The 18,379-nt window shown below is 38.2% G+C and overlaps 1 protein-coding gene across 14 annotated transcripts in view; it reads right to left on the bottom strand.

The window, feature by feature from the left end:
- Window positions 1–2,210: 2,210 nt before the first annotated feature.
- The window catches only part of CCDC83 (coiled-coil domain containing 83), a 46,535-nt gene continuing 30,366 nt past the window's right edge, over window positions 2,211–18,379 (bottom strand). For all 14 annotated transcript variants that reach the window (XM_084975562.1, XM_084975565.1, XM_021062606.2 and 11 more), the window contains 6 exons: window positions 17,802–17,893; window positions 15,013–15,081; window positions 8,321–8,442; window positions 5,112–5,191; window positions 4,381–4,583; window positions 2,211–2,515 (listed from right to left, as the gene is read on the bottom strand). In XM_084975562.1, the coding sequence (XP_084831688.1) occupies window positions 2,354–2,515; window positions 4,381–4,583; window positions 5,112–5,191; window positions 8,321–8,442; window positions 15,013–15,081; window positions 17,802–17,893 (728 nt within the window). In that variant the 3' untranslated portion in view covers window positions 2,211–2,353. The remainder of the gene's footprint in view (window positions 2,516–4,380; window positions 4,584–5,111; window positions 5,192–8,320; window positions 8,443–15,012; window positions 15,082–17,801; window positions 17,894–18,379) is intronic.

Below are 18,379 nucleotides of genomic sequence, written 5' to 3'. Positions count from 1 at the left end.
TCGAATAAGAGCCATAGCCACCGGCCTACATCAGAACCACAGCAACGAGGGATCTGAGCCGCATCTGCGACCTACACCACAGCTCATGGCAATGCCGGATCCTTAACCCACTGAGCAAGGCCAGGGATTGAACCTGCAACCTCATGGTTCCTAGTCGGATTCGTTAACCACTGTGCCACGACGGGAACTCCCAATAAGCTAATATTTTGTGAATGATTTTTGCATCTCTATTCATGAGAGATACTGACATTTAATTTTCTTTTCCTATAATGGTATTTACAGGTTTTGATATTAGAATTACACTGACTTCATAGAAATGATTTGGACATGTTTCTTTTTTCTTCTTTGAGTTTGTGTATGTTTGGTATTATATCTTTTTTGAATGTTTGGAAAAATTCACCAGTGAAGCTAACCAGCTAGCTTTAAATTTTTTTAATATAGATTTGATTTTTTAAGAGGTCTAAGATTATTCAGAATTTTTATTCTTATTTTTTCAGAAATGGTTTTCCAAGAAATATTTTATCTAAATTGTCAAATTTGGGGGGAAAGTTTTTTCCCCTTTATTTCTTCTTATTATCTTTTTAATAGTATCTGTAAAATCTATAGTGATGTCTCTTTTTTGTTTTCTCTCTTTTTTAATTAGTCTTACTAGGAGTTAATCAGTTTTAATTAACTCTTCAAAGAAACAGCTTTTGGTTTTATTGATTTTTCTTTTTTACATGTCAATTTTTTTTTTTTTTTTTCCTTTTCTAGGGCCGCACCTGTGGCATATGGAGGTTCCCAGGCTAGGGGTCTAATTGGAGCTGTAGCCACAGGCCTATGCCAGAGTCACAGCAAGTGGTATCCCGAGCCGCATCTGCGACCTACACCACAGCTCACAGCAACGCCGGATCCTTAACCCACTGAGCAAGGCCAAGGATTGAACCTGCAACCTCATGGTTCCTAGTCGGATTCGTTAACCACTGCGCCACAATGAGAACTCCTACATGTCAACTTTCTATTAATTTCTACTCATTTCCTTTCTTCTAATTTCTTTAGGTTTATTTTTGCTGTTTTTCTAGATTCTTGAGATAAAAGCTTAGATGATTGAATTTTCAACCTTTCTTTTTAATGCATGAACTTAAAGTTATAAATTTCCCTTAAAGTTACATTAGCTGGATCCCACAGGTTTTAACACCCTATTTTTCGTTATAATTCAAAGTACGTTTTCCTTATGATTCTTTTTTTACCCATTGGTTTTTCAAAAGTATCTTGTGTACTTGAAAGGGCTTTTTTGTTTGTTTGGTTGGTTGGTTGGTATTGTTTTTAGTTATTTTTTACTGTGGTCAGAGAATCACGTGTTCCATGATTTTCAACCTTTTGAATATTTGTTGCCACTTACTTTATGGCCCAGCTACAGTCTATTTTTGTAAGTATTTTATGTACACTTGAAAAGTATGTGTATTCTACAGTTGTTCAACTTTTTATATCCTTAATAACTTTTTTCTTTCTTTTTTTTTTTTCCAAGGATGGGTCTATCAGTCATTGAGAAAGACATGGTAAGATCTTCAAGTCTGTGAATTTGTTTATGTCTTTTTTCATTTTATATTGTGGTAAAATATACATAAGGTTTACCCTATTGCTTTTTAGTTTGGTTAATTTTGTTTATGTATTTTGAGATTATATTATTACTTAGAATTTTTATCCAGATGAATTAATGTGCTTAGTATTATGACATATTTTGCTTCATTTTCTCTTTACTTTTCTTAACCCTTCGTACCTCAAACTCTACTTTTTCTAATAGTTTAGTCACACCACCTTCCTTTTGGTTAATGTTTGTGTGGTAAATTTTCTTTCAGTCTATCTTTGGCCTTATATTTAAAAGGTGTTTCTTGTAAAAAAAAAATAGAATTAATAGAATTAAAAATAGAATTAATTTAAAGAAGAGTAGACTTGAATTGTGGACTGGCTGTCCATCATTCAGCACACTCAGGGGAAGGACGTGTAGTCAATACAACGCAAACCTCTAAATTTTTCTCAGAAAATTTCTAAGTGAACTCTTTCACATTGGAATCCTATATTAGTCTATAAATTTTTAAGTGATAAGCAACCTCAGAGACCATTTTGACCCACTGTCATGCTCCCAAATACTTGAATATGGAAATATATAGGGTACTTTCATTCTCGTCTCTCATGCCACACAGGTAAATGAGCAGCTGAATACTCAGAACTAGGACTTTAAATGTAATTAGGATCTTTAGAAATAACAGTTGCTTTAAAAATGGACCAAAGCGTAAATAAAATGGGCAACTGATATACCTCAGTTCCCAAAGAAAATGCATAGGAAGTTGTTTTTACTTTGCAGCTTTCCGTCTTAGAGAAAAGACTTCATCATTTTATATGTGATGTGGCTTTCTGGGCTCCTGACATCTTCATAGAATTTGACTGGAATTTCCTTTTCTTGGAAATGGATGGGCTTTTTCTTGCTCTCCACAGTCATGAGCTTCACTTCCAGAGGGCCCAGGTTTACATAATCCTGTGATGAACAGACACAGAGGAGAATAGGAGAGGTTATTCAACAAGTTACCAGCCTTCATAGATCATGTTTTATTTACTATTATTGGCCTTTACCTGACAAATTTTGTTGCCCTCCCAATTGCCTGAATGCTGTATAACATAAAAAAAAATGCTCAGTAAACTTTTATGCCCAGTGGGGCATGGTAGACAAGCTCACCCAAAGAAGATATATCCTCTGCAATCTTTGTAACTGGAAAAAGAAAAGTACTGGCTGTATTTATATAGCCCCCTGCTGGTCAGGATATAACCACAGCAGAGTTTTCTATATTGTGCAAGAACAAAAGGAAAGATCAGCAAACATCCTTGACTATAAATATCTTTTTTTTTTTTTTTTTTTAATGGCTGCACCCACAGCCTATGGAAGTTCCCCAGCCAGACACTGAGTCCAGGCCACAGTTGTGACCTACACTGGATCCTTTAACACCCTGGACCAGGGATCGCACCTGCATTTCTGCAGTGACCTGTGCTGCTGCCGTCGGATTTTTAGCCCCCTGCACAACAGCAAGAACTCCCTAAATATCTTAATATTGAGCAAATCTACGTGAGTTTTGCACATAGCACAGGATCTTTGACTACTGTATAGATAAAACTTAACCACATTCTGCCAAACAAAATATAGTTTACAATGTCAACAAACAGAATTAGAAGTCTAATTTATATAAAATCTCATAGTCAACCCCAAACTAGGTTGAAAAGCTCTACCCCTACCCAGCATGCCTTCTTCTTGGAAGCCTCTCCAGACATAACTCCGTCTTTTGAATTCCTTCAACCCTTTGACAAACTTTTCCTGAGTGCGCACTATGTACCAGGCTGTGTACCAAGTGCTGAGTGCTGGCGCACAATGTTAAGCTCACAGATTGGTGAGGGAGACAGATACAGATGGTACATCCCTCTTGTACAGTAATTAATCATCTTCTTACCGGTTTTCTACTAGTGCGTATGTGACTTAGGTTAGGTCCTGACATACAGGCATCTTTGAGACTTCATTTTTTCCCCATTCTCCTCAAATTCTAGAGCACCTAAGCAGTACCTGGCATGTTGTGGGGTTATCAGTAAACATTTATTAATTTAGAAGAATCAAAGAATGAAAAAGGAAGGCAATGTTTTATTTCTCAAATGCATATAACTGGATCTAGCCTTTAACATATATAATTATAGAGCTACAATAAATGTGAGCTAGGAGAAAAGTGAATTGATGAAATTCTGCCACATATTTAAGAACCATCTGCAGGAGGATTCTGAAGTCATATATGGTATTAGTCTCACTGAGCTGCCATAGCAAAATACCATAGGCTGAGTGGCTGAAGCTGCAGAACTTCTCAGATCTGGAGGCCAGGAAGTCCAGGATTAGAGAGCCAGCATGATTGGGTTCTGGGGAGAGTCCTCTTCCTGGATTGCAGATGGCTCTCTTCCCACAGTGTCCTCACAAGGTAAAGCCTCTTATTATAAAGTCTTAGTCCTATCAGATTAGAGCCCATCTTTATGGCCTCATATAACCTTAATTACCTTTGAAAGCCACTACCTCCAGATAAAGTTACATTGGATGTTAGGTAATTTGTTATATAGCATTAGATATATGACTGTATCTACACAGTATATGACTAATAGAGTTTGTAGTGGAGTCTGTAATTGACTATAGGTAGCAAGTTGGGCAATGGTAGGAGTGAAAATAGCATCTAGAGAGAGATGCAAATGGTTAGCAAATTTTACTAATAAAGGCAAATAGAATTTTTCAGTATCCATATTTTTAAGTTAATTTTCTCCATTAACTAATGAGACAACATATACTCTTAGCAGTCAAAGTTGTTCTCTTATGAATCTTACCTTGAAATCCTGCTCATCCTCATACAGTAAGTATTTGATATCAGAGGCTCCAAATGCTATACTTGAGCTCTCTTCTTCATCTGTCTTCAGCTGCTCGCTATACCTGCTGCTGTCCTCATGACCAAGAGGTAAAGAACTGCTCCCAAGTGATAAGCTTATTAGATCTCTACTTTTTACTTCTACAGGCTGCAACTGTGACTTTTCTGGGATGAATGCAAAGAAATTATGTACAATTTGGGGACAGATAAAAATAAAAATGCAATACCTGCTTTGTCACACTTTTAACTTGAAAGAACTTTGAGAATCTCCTGAAGGAGATGAATTTGAGAATTATGTAGAATCTAGGTACGAAAGTGAGAGTCCCATTATTAGAAACTGTATATAAGTTGTATTTCCTTCTGTTAGCTAATAAGTTACAATAATCACATGAGAACATGTGTGTGTTGACGTTTCGGTTGGCTGGATAAAGTAGAACTCAAACCCCACCAGTATAGACATCATCCCTTCCCTCTCCACCAGTATCTATTTAATTCACTGTGATACATAGTGACTTTGACTTGAAAATAGGTCTAGAGAAAGGAGAAGGGTTAGGAGAGCTCTGCAAGAATAAGATAATATGGTGGAGCTGGCATGTATCTATTCCCTGAATAGCTCTTGGATACGAGGTGCCTGTCTGTAATAGAAACTCAATAAGTGTTTGTTAAATTAAAAGAATTACAATAAAATAATACCTATAGATGTTTCTGGCAACTCCAAAGGCATTTCTTCAGGTGGCACTTCCTGTCCAACAGCTTGGGTAAGGTATAGTCGCCTAAATACAAATAAGAAAAGTAGTCTGTCAGCCAACAAATATTGTACCACCTGCTCACTGGTACCTGTTTCTCAGCTGGGTGCTGGAGACACATAGACGAAAAAGAGGAGCATCAGGCCCAGTGAGGTGGCAGACAGGCTTATGGTAATGGCTTCTGCAATGATGAGTAATTAGCATAGTGTGAGGAGTGCAGTGGGGCAGAGAAGAAGCACCTGATTTAGCTTTAGGAGGTAAGAAAATGTTTCCAGGAGGAGATGAAACCTGAGTTGAATCTTAAAACATCAGGGGCTGTTTGCCAAGGAAGAGTTTGGGGTGAGGGAAGGGCATTCCATGATCAGGGAAAAACACACTTAAATGCCAGAAATGAGAGTGATCATGACACCAGTTAAGTCACTATTGCAGGAATGCAGATGAGGAATGAAAGAGGACTGCATGAGATGTATTTGATATCAAGAGAAAAAGATAAAGACAGTGAGCAGTAGGAATCCAAGACGACATCTAGGTTCTGGCTTTCACTGAGTGACGAGTTGAAGCTGCAAGACTGGTGACTTGTGCATCTGCTTCTGCAGCTCTGCCCATGGAATTTTCAGTCAGAAGACACGATATTTTGAAAGCTCCATACAGCATTTCTATGAAGTTTGCCTGAAGACAGCATGAAGCAATTGACCCTTGCAGATGTGCAAACAACACTTCATCCTTGGCAACTCAGCAACCAGATGTACAGTCAGTTGCTTTAAGAACACAAACACAGTGTTATCTGAGATGTTTAAAGCTCTGGCAAAAAAGTAACTGCATACAATCTACCTTAAAACCTTCTTAAGACTTAGTAAAGCTTAGTCTCACATGAAACTCTGGTATCAAGTCTAAGGCAGGTAAACAAGCCTGAGGCCTCAGAGTTCTCTTCTTTCCCAGTTTTACCATTTTGAATAACTAAGATCTTAGTAAATGCCGTAACCTTCATAAGTCTGGCTTCTCTCTTAATTACTAGTTTATTGTCGCTTTTGTACCACCATAGGGCAGCAGCACTTGATATTTAATGATATAGAAAATATTTTAAAGGATGTTATCATGTGAAATTAGTGTTAGATAGATTTGAGCGGTCACCTCTGGCTTATTCACCTCATCTGATGTATCAAAAAAATTCTATGATGTTCTATGGAAGTCACAGAGGGAAAAAGTTTGGGGAGCTCTGGATGGGAAATATAGTAACTCTGTTAGCTTGAATATCTCATTCTTCATCCAAAAGGAAAATAGAGAACTTTTTATATATTTCCTGAGTACAGTTCATGTCTATTTCTCAACACCCTACTAGAACACATAGGCCTGAGTTCTCAAGGAAGAGGTGGAAGGGCATTTAGCATAAATTACACAGTATGTGTTGTTTTGACTTGAAAATGGGTGTAGTAAAAGCTCCTGAATACGCTCAATTTTTCCTTCTAGATAAGCAATGTAACAGATAATTGAGAGTTTACACATATCTCTGTTTCTTTAAGCAGGTCTTTCTAAAATGTCCGACACAATTGTCTCAAGGAGTTTACAGTCCAGAAAGGAAGCAGATGTTACATAAGTAATCACTAGGGTGAGAAATGCTAGTTACAAAGGAAGAGTTCAGAGTGCCCCGGAAGCAAATACTGGTGCCTAACCCCGTTCTCATAAATGTCACTCGGGCTATTTCATTTTCCTTGGACAGATTTTGATTTCATCTCTCCCAACTCCAAAGCAAAACTAGCATTTGTGTCTCTCACTAAAGAAAGCCAGCCCAGAAAGCGGTGATGAACAATGCGGAGTTTACTGAAGATTTCTGTGGGGAAGACAGAGGATAGGGGTAAATTGCCTATGACACATGAAAACCCCTTTAAAAGTTTCTCATCGCCCTTCCTGTCCTTGCCAAGCTCTCTCTGGCCAATGAAAGAACTGTCCTTTGTTATAATTGGCACTCAACATCCACATCATCACCAAATTAGGTGCACTAAACTGAATGAGCCAAAGCAGGAAGTGAGGTTGGAGGTTTACAGGGCAGCTCTCAGAAAAGAAAAGAGCACAGTGGACCATAGGCAGAGCTATGGCTAGAAGGTTCAGCACCAGCTCAGCACCAGCTGGCAGAGATTAGGCAGAAGCAGGAGCTGAGGGGTAGGGGGCAGCCAGGAATGTGGAGCTGGGGGGTGGACAGTGGAGCCCTCAAGGACGTCAGCGCCAGAGATTGGAAATACAGGCGTCCAGCCACTCCAGAGCGGTAAAGTAATTGCACTCTCTCCCAATTTCTCCAGTCTTATGTCCTCCCACCCATCACTTAGCAAGCAAAACCCCCACAGCTCACCTGTCTCTACCCTTCCTGGAACACATTAGGAAGTTTGCCAACAACGAACACTTTATTATGTCTCAAATAGCAGTTTTTCCAGCCCACACATACAACAGAACTACTCAGGTGGAAATTTTTTTCTGGCCCTTCTATGTTGAACTTCTCTGCCCAGACCCAGATGTTTCTCTCCAGTCTTGCATGTGTACATGCTACATTTATGTGATTTAATTCCTCTATCTTCCTAAACATGTTACTATTTAGATTATTTCTTGTTTCTACTTGTCCAAATTATGAATGCCACTTTGAGTTTTAATTCCATGTTCCAGGGCTCTAGTTTTCCATCAAGACAGGTATATCAAGACTACTTTTGTCAGGAAAGAAAAAGTAATAACAAAGCCATGCACACATTTGGTTTCTCTTAAGCAGGAATAAAAGTAACTTGGAATACTAGGCTATTTTCTTTGCCTGGTTTGATGCCTTCATTAACTATCAAAGGTAACCATTCTATGATCCACAAGGTAACCAGAAGCCCAGAACATCTCCAGGAAGCGCCCTCAAAGTTGACCACTTCCTCCTGTGTACTGGCTTCTCACCCCATCCTCCGCTATACTGTTATGCATTTATTTTTATGCCCATTCCCCATGCCGGACTAGAAGCTTCTGAAGGACAGCCGTTGTAACATTCATGTTAAGTGTTTGTTATTATGATTCCAGTGTACTGTTAGAAAAAGCAAGTCAAAATTTACACTATCATCTTAAGAATTATCATCTTAAAAACTCTACGAATACAAATGTTTAAAAAATATTTTCTAGATATGCAATGACTTTCACCTGGGTATTTTGAGATCCACAAGTCTACAGTTGAATAGCTGATCAATAAGCACCAAATTTTCTCCTTCCAGTTCATGAATAGCATGTTCTAGTTCTTCCACTTCTTTCCTGTGAGTTGCAATCTATCCTCAGATAAAGAGAATGGCTGTTAGTACTTACTCACTTCAGTTTACCTCGTCTTCTAAGAAATTCAACTTTTAAAAGTGCATTTGCCTGAGGGGAAGATCTATCCTGTATTATTTATTACTATGTTCACTCTAAGAAAGAATGGGTGGGACTTTTTTCCAGATCACTTGCAGAACTTGGTTGCATGATTAGGCAGTTATTATTGAATGGCAGGAATTGTTCTTTTTTACTCTTCAAAAACATCACTGGATTTATATGAGCTAGAGGCAGAGCTAAACAAGAAAATAAGACTAATTTATTTATCACTATAGCATTAATAGCTAAATGAAGCTCTAAGGTCAATTATAAAAAACACAATGAAAACTAATGACACTGGAAAAAAAATCTATTTTATGGTATTAAAAACAAAGTATAGGCCTAGGAGCCCTTTCTATCAGCCTCTATAAAAGAATGATATTCTGAGCGCTGGAGTCATTCTAAGAAATATCATATTGATGAAATATTATTCATTCATTCATGTGATTGTATGCTTACAATGTGTCAAAAACTATAGTACACGTTGGGAACAAAGGATTAACAGGACACAGTAACCTTCAAGCATCTCTTTTAGTTTAGTGGGAAAGGGAGTGATAAAAACAGAAAATAGTGTGATAAAATCATAATGGGGAGTTTCTCTCAGGGCTCAGCAGGTTAAGACCCCAACTAGTATCCATGAGGATGTGGGTTTGATCCCTGGCCTTGCTCAGCGGGTTAAAGGATCGGGCGTTCCCATAGACTGTGGTGTAGGTTGCAGACACTGCTCGGATCTGGCATTGCTGTGGCTGTGGTGTAGGCTGGCAGCTACAGCTCCAATTTGACCCCTAGCCTGTGAACTCCCATATGCTGTAGGTGAGGCCCTAAAAAAAAAGTCATAATGGAAGCCGTCCAGGTACTGTGGGAGGAGACAGAGGTTCACAGTGTGTCTGCCAGGTGTGAGGGGGTAGGGAGAATTAATAGAAGAGATGACATCTATTTTGGATCTTGAAGGCCAAGTAGGGGTCCTCTAGCCGAGATAAGAGGGGATATATTTTAAGCAGAAGGAGCCGCATATATAAAGGTACCATTATTTTGGTGTGGATAGATACAAAATGGGGAGTGGGGAGAAGTAAGTAAGGAACTGGACAAATAGGGGAGCCAAATAACGCAGGTTTTTATCTTGGTTTTTATCTTGCAGGTGATGGAAGGTCATTCATAGATATGGTAGGCTTAAGTAACTTTTACTAAAAGAATGTGGCTAACTCAGATATGAACAAAATTTGCTGGTTCTATTGATAGACTTCCCATCAATCTTTAAGAAATGCATTTTGGGAGTTCCAATTGTGGCTGAGTGGTAACGAACGCGGCTAGTATCCATGAGGATGCAGGTTTCATCCCTGGCCTCACTTAGTGCATTAAGGATCCAGCGTTGCCATGAGCTGTGGTGTAGGTCGCAGATGGGGCTTGGATCCTGTGTTACCGTGGCTGTGGTGTAGGCCAGGAGCTGCAGCTACGATTAGACCCCTAGCCTGAGAATTTCCATATGCTGTGGGCATGGCCCTAAAAAGACGAAAAAAGGAAAAGAAATGCATTTTGGTAACATTTGTCTAAAGAAGGCTTGATTGTCTAAAGAAGAATATGTAGAAGAATGTTACTACATAGAACCCTCAACTTATCTCTCTGGCCTTCCCAAAACAGCATGAGTTATACAGGTGCTGGATTGAGAGGTTCTCATGGGGAGAATTCAGGACAATAGAAGAATTAGAAGTAAAGGCATAAAATATAAAGTAATAGGTTGGTGGGGATGGTAGAAAGATAAACTGGAAAAATGAATGTGTCTCAAGGGAATATGATGAAATAAGAAAGGCACAGGGATTTAGATTATCTCTCGTCAGAAGCTGCCGAGAGGATAACTGAGATGAGCACCTGGAAAGAGATGATTAACATTCCTGATTTGTAGCTGAAATTATTGTATTTTGGAGTCTGGAAGCATTCAACATACGACCACATGCATATCTCTGTCACATAAGCCATTTATTAAATGCTTGAATTCTTACTATGGGCAAGGTTCTGTGCTAAAAGGTAGAAGGATTTGAATCCAAAATTGGATAAAAAAATGGCTCCTTCCCTCAAAAGAATTTATAATCCAGTGAACAAATATACAAAAAATTGTAATATAAAACAGTACCAGTGCCATAGAAAAGGCTCAAATATTACTTATGGCTTAGAGATGGAAAGAAAAGCATGTATTATTTACCAGCCTTGAACAATTTCACAGAAATGTTTAAGTCCATAACACTACATTACAAAGCTTTAGGATCTCATATTTTTAAGAGATGAACAGCTTGATTAGAAGTCTAAATACCTTAAGGAAAAGTTCATAATTTTCAAATGTCAAAGGATGAGAAAGAAATTACAGTTGGAAGTTGTGAACAGAAAGGTTATTAATTGAAGGTTGGGAGATGTCTGACTTAAGAGCTTGGCGTACTTGGGAGGCAGCACACCCAGCTCTGCGTCTCCTTCCCAAGCTGGGAATGAGGGCCCTTCCTGGGAGTTAAGTCCAATCTGTCAAGCTACAGCTATCCTGTGACATCACTACCCCTTTAGTACTAAGGTTCTCCTCAATTGCTGTCTCCTTCCCAGCCTTTTGAAATGTTAGAGAAATGATAACTAGTCCCCCCACCCCACCCCCCTGCCTGTTTTAGGGGCACACTGGCTACATATGGAAGTTCCCAGGCTAGGGGTTGAATTGGAGCTGCAGCTGCCAGTCCATGACACAGCCACAGCAATGTGGGGTCCAGGCCTCACCTTCGACCTACCCGTAGCTCGTGGGCAATGCCAGATCCTTAACCCACTGAGTGGGGTCAGGTATTGAATCTGTGTCATCATGGATACTAGTTGGGTTCCTAACCTGCTGAAGCACAACAGGAACTCCCCAAACGGATTCTTTTTTATAGCCATATAAATATCTTTAGATATCTGGGGAAGAAACTGAAAAGAAGGAAGTAGAAGCCCACTTTTCCCTCTCTGCCCTTGCTTCTTCTCCCCAAGCACACAAGAAACGTACTTAAGAAACTGGGAAAAATATAGTTAAAGCTCTCATAAGCCAGGGGCCTAGGATCTTGAATGAAATGCATTTTCTTGAAAATTTCCCCTGCAAGGTCTAGCTTAGATTTCTGCCTCCTCACATTTGGAGCTCCAATGCTAACCTCTTTGAATCCTTTTGTCCTGTATTCTCTGCCTTCCATTTGTTAAATTAGTCTAGGTTATTTGGAAATTTGAATTTTCTTCATTTTCCTAATAAGCATGCTAAATAAAACCAGATAGTTAAAGTTATAAACAGGCTATCTCATATCCTTTCCAGAGATCTAAATTTTTGGTAATTGTTGAAAGACAGTTAAACAGAGAAATATTCAGGGTGAGTTCCATCATTAAATATGCCTTGTAAATCATTCTAAACCTTTCTCAAAGAAATTAATTAATACACATTGTTCTATTTCCAGGCAATTTTCAATTCTTATGACAGGACTTATAACCAGAAATGGTTTTAATTAATTTTGTCAGTAAATTTAATAATAGCAAAATGAATATTTATTGAAATGAGAACCTAAATATATTGAATTCCCTTAAAATGATTTGTTCTTCATTAGTAAGTTCTTTTTGCTCATGATTCAATTAAACTTGACATTTTTTTTCTATCTTTTGTTTCCACTGAATTATGAGAAGTAAAAAATAAAACAAAATTTAATTTGTGGCTTTAGTAGGAAGGACCAAGGCACCAAATAGCCTTCCTATCAGTCAGACATTAATTTTTGTAGTCATTTTCTCTGAATGTGATGTCCATGATATCTCATAAAATTTAAGACTTGAATTGTTAAATTATCACTAGGCTCATACTGTTGTATTTAATAAAAGTATCAGAACAAAATTCCTCCTTAATATTCTATAATTATTTAGTTCACCTTGAGGTTTTGTTTTGTTTTGTTTTGACTTTTTAGGGCCATACCTACAGCATATGGAGGTTCCCAGGCTAGGGGTCAAATCCGCCAGCCTAGACCACAGCCACAGCAATGTCAGATCCCAGCAGCATCTGCCACCTACACCACAACTCATGGCAATGCTGGATCCTTAACCCACTGAGTGAGGCCAGGGATCAAACCTGAGTCCTCATAGATACTAGCCACAACAGGAACTCCCTACCTTCAGTCTTTTTTTTTTTTTAGGGCTGCACCCATGGCATACAGAGGTTCCCAGGCTAGGGGTCAAATTGGAGCTATAGCTGCCAGCCTATACCACAGCCACAGCAACACAGGATCCAAGCAGCGTCTGCAACCTACACCACAGCTCAGGGCAACGCCAGATCCTTAACCCACTGAGCAAGGCCAGGGATGGAACCCACAACCTCATGGGTCCCAGTCAGATTCGTTTCCGCTGCGCCATGACGGGAACTCCTCCCTCCCTTCAGTCTTTAAAATTAATACTTATTTTTTAAAATTGAAGATTCGTCTTGATTAGCTTTGGAAACAGTATGGATTCCTATTCACCATGACTTTATAAAGGCAATTTCAAGATGATTGTCAATATCATAGACAGCATATTCATTTTTAAATTATTTTGTTTCCTAGACTTAGCAACTCTATTCAGTTACATAGGGGCAAGGAAAATGGAAAAGATGGTGACATTTTTACCTTGGGTGTCTGAGCAGATGATGAAAAATAAAGTTCAGGAAAAGAAAATCTAAGGAGAAATGCAATGAATTATGTTTTAGATATGTTGAGTTTGAAGTACCTTTGGGACATCCATGTGGAAATACTCAGCAGGCAAACAAAAATCATGCAGAGCTAAGGTCATGTACAAATTGGTGCTAAAGATGTGCATTTGAGAATCACATAAAAACAACTTGCTAACAAGAGCTATGTGTAGTTTGAAGTGAATTCTCTCAAAAGATAGTGAGTTTTTCAAAACAAAAACAGACTCATAGATACAGAGAACAAATTGGTGGTTGCCAGAGGGGAAGCCAGGTGGAGGGATGAGTGAAATAGGTGAAAGTGGTTAGTAAGAGGTACCAACATCTAGTTACAAGATAAAGAAGTCATGGTGATGTAATGTACAGCCGAGGGAATATAGTCAAAAACACCATAATAATTTTGTATGGTGACAAATGATAACTAGTCTTCTCATGGTGATGATTTTGCAGCATATAAAAATAGTGAATCACTATGTTGTATATCTGAAACTAAAATGATATACATCGATATTACTTCAGTATTTTTAATGTAGTGAGGTGTTTTGTTTTTTCATAGATGGCATCTAAGCATAGGTTGGGTGGCTTCTCATCTGAAAGTAAAGGTTATTTCAAAGTATTGAGTTGTGTACATCCTCTGCAACACTCTTGCAACATTTAGACCAAAGATGACCTACCTGTTTAATCCAAGATTCCTATGCATAAACAGACAATTTCAAATTATTTTAACAGTAGTTACAATGAAATAAAAGAACACTGGGGAAGAAGCACCCAAGACTTCCTGGGAAAGTTACAAAATGATTCACAAGGAATATAATCATCAAAGTACATGCCCAGAGGAAATGTTAAAGTTTTCCAGACAGGTGAGGGTAAGGAGGGAAGAAGGTAAAGGCAGAGAGACCCATATGTATGATGCAAGGATAACAGAGCAGTTCCTCATAACAAAGCTCACATGACCACATCCAATAAAAGCAGTTTTGCAGCACTGGAGCATAGCGACAGGTGGACAGCTGAGTCTAAGGCAGCACACTGGATTCCCTAGTCCTTGCATGTTCTCCAAGAGGAGGTGTGAAGGGAGCCTGATGACCAAGCTGGAATGCATATAGAGATCGCAGTGGACAGGGACCTCTTGACCACAGGCAAAATGGCCGTGACCATGGGTTTGGCATTGGCTGCAACACAATGTCCAAAAGGCCAGAGCTATCTATTTCAGAGGTCACCAGTGCAGAAAACAGACCAAAGCACTTCTTCCATAGCAGAAAGGCAGAGGAACAAGAATCCAGAGGCAACCTCATAGATTCAAGCCCTCTCTAGTAACACATCCCACCAGAGGTCATATAAGCCCCAACTGCCTATACATCAAGGGTCCATCTTGGAGACAAGTAGTAGGTGGAGAAAAAGAAATCTAACAGACAGACTGGATATTTATCCAAAGGAGACCATGCCCTCCCAAAAAGGCAATTGAAAACAGTAGAGAATGAGGTTAAAATGATTCTTTAGCCTTGCTCCCATCACCAAAGGGGAAGTAGGGTCCAGAGGAAGACCAGATCAGTTTTAGGACACAAGGATACTTTGCACACTTGAGTGTATTGTATGAATTGTGACACCAGAAATGATTTTTGATTATTATAGGAATTATTTATGGTGTTTGTTGGGTAACAGCTTGGACTCCTCTTGAATTTCAGTGTAACTTAGCCAGTCACAGTTCCATGCTTTTCCCATGATTTCAGCTCATAAATAAAAGTATTTCCCATTCAAAAAAAATGAGAAAGAAGGAATCATTTTTGTTTCTAAAAATTTCACTTACCTCTTTTTTGAGCCAGTCATTTTCCCAGATCTCTCGATAGCTGCCCTTGTCAATGAACCTTAAAGCATTCTTAAAAAAAAAAAAAAAATAGAAAAAGGAAAATTCTGTATCAAAGAAGAGCTACCACATAACAATTCACAGTTTTAGTGATGAAAATACACAACCAATTTACCTGAGCATTTAAAATTATGTTTTGCAATAACTTTGGAAACATACCAAGAACTTTTGGTGCAGTTGTTCTTTCTGTACTATCCTATAGTATTGTCTTTGCCCATTTACATTGCATAACACAGATGATTTAGAGAACTGAACAATGGTTGTCCGTTCAATTTGGCCTCGATTGTAACTGAATCTGACTGCCATGGTGGAATCAGTCACTAAGTGATCTGCTCCACAATTAAGATGTCTAAACTGCAGTGATCAAACATTCCCCAAGTTTATGGTCACAGACATAATTCAACATGCGGCAAAAGCACGAACAAATTATATTACTACCTTTTTAATTTGAAAGATTACTGCATGTCAGTAATAACAATATATGTATTTACAGTCCTAGTGACAAATAGTTTCAGAGTAACAGGTTATAGGGAGTCTCCTGGAGAAAGTTACTTTAGAGGAAGCAAATGGGAAAAGATTTATTTCATCAGTAGGTTCATAAAATGTAAATTCATTTTCAGTTACTTGGATATTTACAGTTTTACCAGAAGGAATTTTATAGTGGATAATAGATCATAAAAAGTATCTGTGAGGTACTTTTATATGAATACCAGGCTACAAACTTAGTAACTAAAGGACACAACCAGAAGAAGAGAAATTAAGAAAGATCTTCTGCCTCATAAACATAGACTGAAATAATTTAAAAAATATTTTAAGGGTGAATTCGTGTAAGCCTTTAGAATTGGAAGATTTGCAATACATTTTTCTTTAAGTCGTGAATTAAACTAAGTGTGAACCTCCATTTCTTTCCTTATACTTTCTTATAATTCAGCTTCAACTAATAAGTCTAAAGTTTACTTGAACATAGAATTTTGTTTGAACAAAAGTAGGAAGTAACTCATAATTGAATTTAGTTGACTGAAGGCTTAATTCACTAACAATGGAGCAGTGTTTTCAGCTTTGGCTAAACATTAGACTCTCCCAGATACTTTGAAAATCCAAAAGCCCAGGCAACATCTCAGGCCAATTATATGAGCATTTCTGTGGGTGGAGACCCAGGACTCACCTTGGTTAAACAAATTTCTCAGGTGACTCCAATATGCAGCCCAGGTTGCACAAAAGCAGATTTTAGGAAATTAAATCCATGATAAGATAGCCAGATAAAATGAGGATAATTCATTCATATGTGTGGGTATTCGGCATTATGTAGAGAAAAGAAAATGTATAGTGTAATGATCTGAAAAAGACTTCTTAAATCTCAATTCTGCCACATGCTCTGGGCAAGTCATAGTTTCTCTGTGCCTCTATTCTTATTAGTAAGTCTCCGCCTCATAGGACTGTTGAGAGACTTAAATGTAAAAGGCTAGGAACAATATTGGGAATAGTCTTCATTATATATTGAAAGTACACCCTGGGAGCATATTTGATATACATAAGCATTTAATCATCTTAACTGTGATCAGATCATTTAATTGTTGATTTCACCATTTAATCATATTCAGTCACAATGGGGCTGAATCGCATGGGCAGACAAAAACCATAGATAGGTTTGTGCTCCATATCCTCTGTATTGGTGTAAATCAGTAAAAATCAGGCACTAGAATAGCAATGCTGAAAGAACAAACAATAGCAACTGAAATTCAGTGAAGAACTTTAGAAAATACCAGACATTTATGACTCTGGAGAAAGAATGTTCCAGCTAAAGAGATAATCCCAGCAGGGACCTCACTGATTTAGGAGATGGTCTAGAGAAAAGGAAAGGAGGGTGAAAACGAAAGTGGCAGATATTTGGGACAAAAACATAAGTTGGAAATGACAGCTCAAATTTTTTCATAGCCACAATTTTTAGAGCTGCAGCAATGTAAAGAGTACTCTCTTAGGTTTAGATGTGTCTGAAAGTATTTTTTAGACAAATTATATTTCATCTATAATTCATCCAAAATTTAATAATTTGTCATAGCTATTATGATCACCCTTAAAAATAACTGAGTGTTAATTTACCGAGCTTTTGTTCTTGTTCTTTATGCAGCGCTGTGCTACTTAAAACATCTCATTCAATCCTCACACCATTCTTTAAAGGTAAGTATTAGTATTGTCTCCTTTTTATAGATGAGGAAACCGAAACCCCAAAAAGTCAGGTATAAATTCAGTTTATACACCCATTAAGTGGTAGGACTGTGATCTAAGCTACATTGCCTAACTTCAGAACCCAGGTCCCTGACCATTATTATATAACACAAGAAAGAAATGGGGGGAAATTTTTATTTTGTCTTTTAAGAAGATTGCAGTACAGAGTGGAAGGGGCTTGGCAGGGTGTGGGTAAAGGGTATTAAGAGGTACAGGCTTCCAATTATAAAATAGATAAGCCATAGGGATGTAATGTACAGCATAAGGAATACAGTCAATCGTATTGGAATCACTGTGTATGGGCACAGGTGGTTGCTAGACTTGCCACGGTGATCATTTCACCGTGTATGCAAATGTCAAATCACAACGCAGTATACCCGAGACTAACATAATATTGTCCATTAACTATATTTCAGCTGAAATTTTGAAATTCCTGTGTGAGAAGAATAAAAATCTACTCTCAGAAAAAAAAAAAGAAAGAAAAGGAAAAGAAAATTGAGGTATACCTCTGTGGCCCATTCCTTCTTTTGGTCCAGTTGCAACAGAGTTTCTCTGATGATTCTCTTTCTAACATCTTCTAGGTTGATGTCATACTGTTCTTTAAAAGGAAAATTAGATGCCTTAAGATTCTGGGTGAAAACTATGACGTTATAATTTTATTTTCCATGATCCTCACCTCTCCTTTCAATGCATTTTTCCTAAATTTTCAAGGTACATTCTCCCCCCCCCCCACTTTTTTTGGCTGTGTCCTCATTCCCCACCAGGGATCGCATCTGCACCACAGCAGTGACAACACCAGATTCTTAACCTGCTGCCCCACCACGGAATTCCTCAAGGTACATTCTTAAGCATCGAGTACCTCCAGTTAGAAGAAATGCTCCACAGTTTACTAACATTTTCATGTGAATTAGTTTAAGATATCTCATGAAGATTTATATTTTTAAAGGACTGTCTTTCCAAAGGGAGAATTTGCAACACTTTAGTGCCTATGCAGCTGTTTACCCTTCATTATCACGCAACTTCGGATGCCACAACACAAATGTAAAGGGATTTCATGATCTACTTGAGGAGCATCCTGTACCTC

Source organism: Sus scrofa, chromosome 9 (genome assembly GCF_054392235.1).
Source record: "Sus scrofa isolate SSC_HxYL_T2T_F1_AM1 chromosome 9, Sscrofa_HxYL_maternal_Yorkshire_Landrace_v2.0, whole genome shotgun sequence".
NCBI lineage: Eukaryota > Metazoa > Chordata > Mammalia > Artiodactyla > Suidae > Sus > Sus scrofa.
This window is presented reverse-complemented; position numbering and strand designations above follow the sequence as displayed.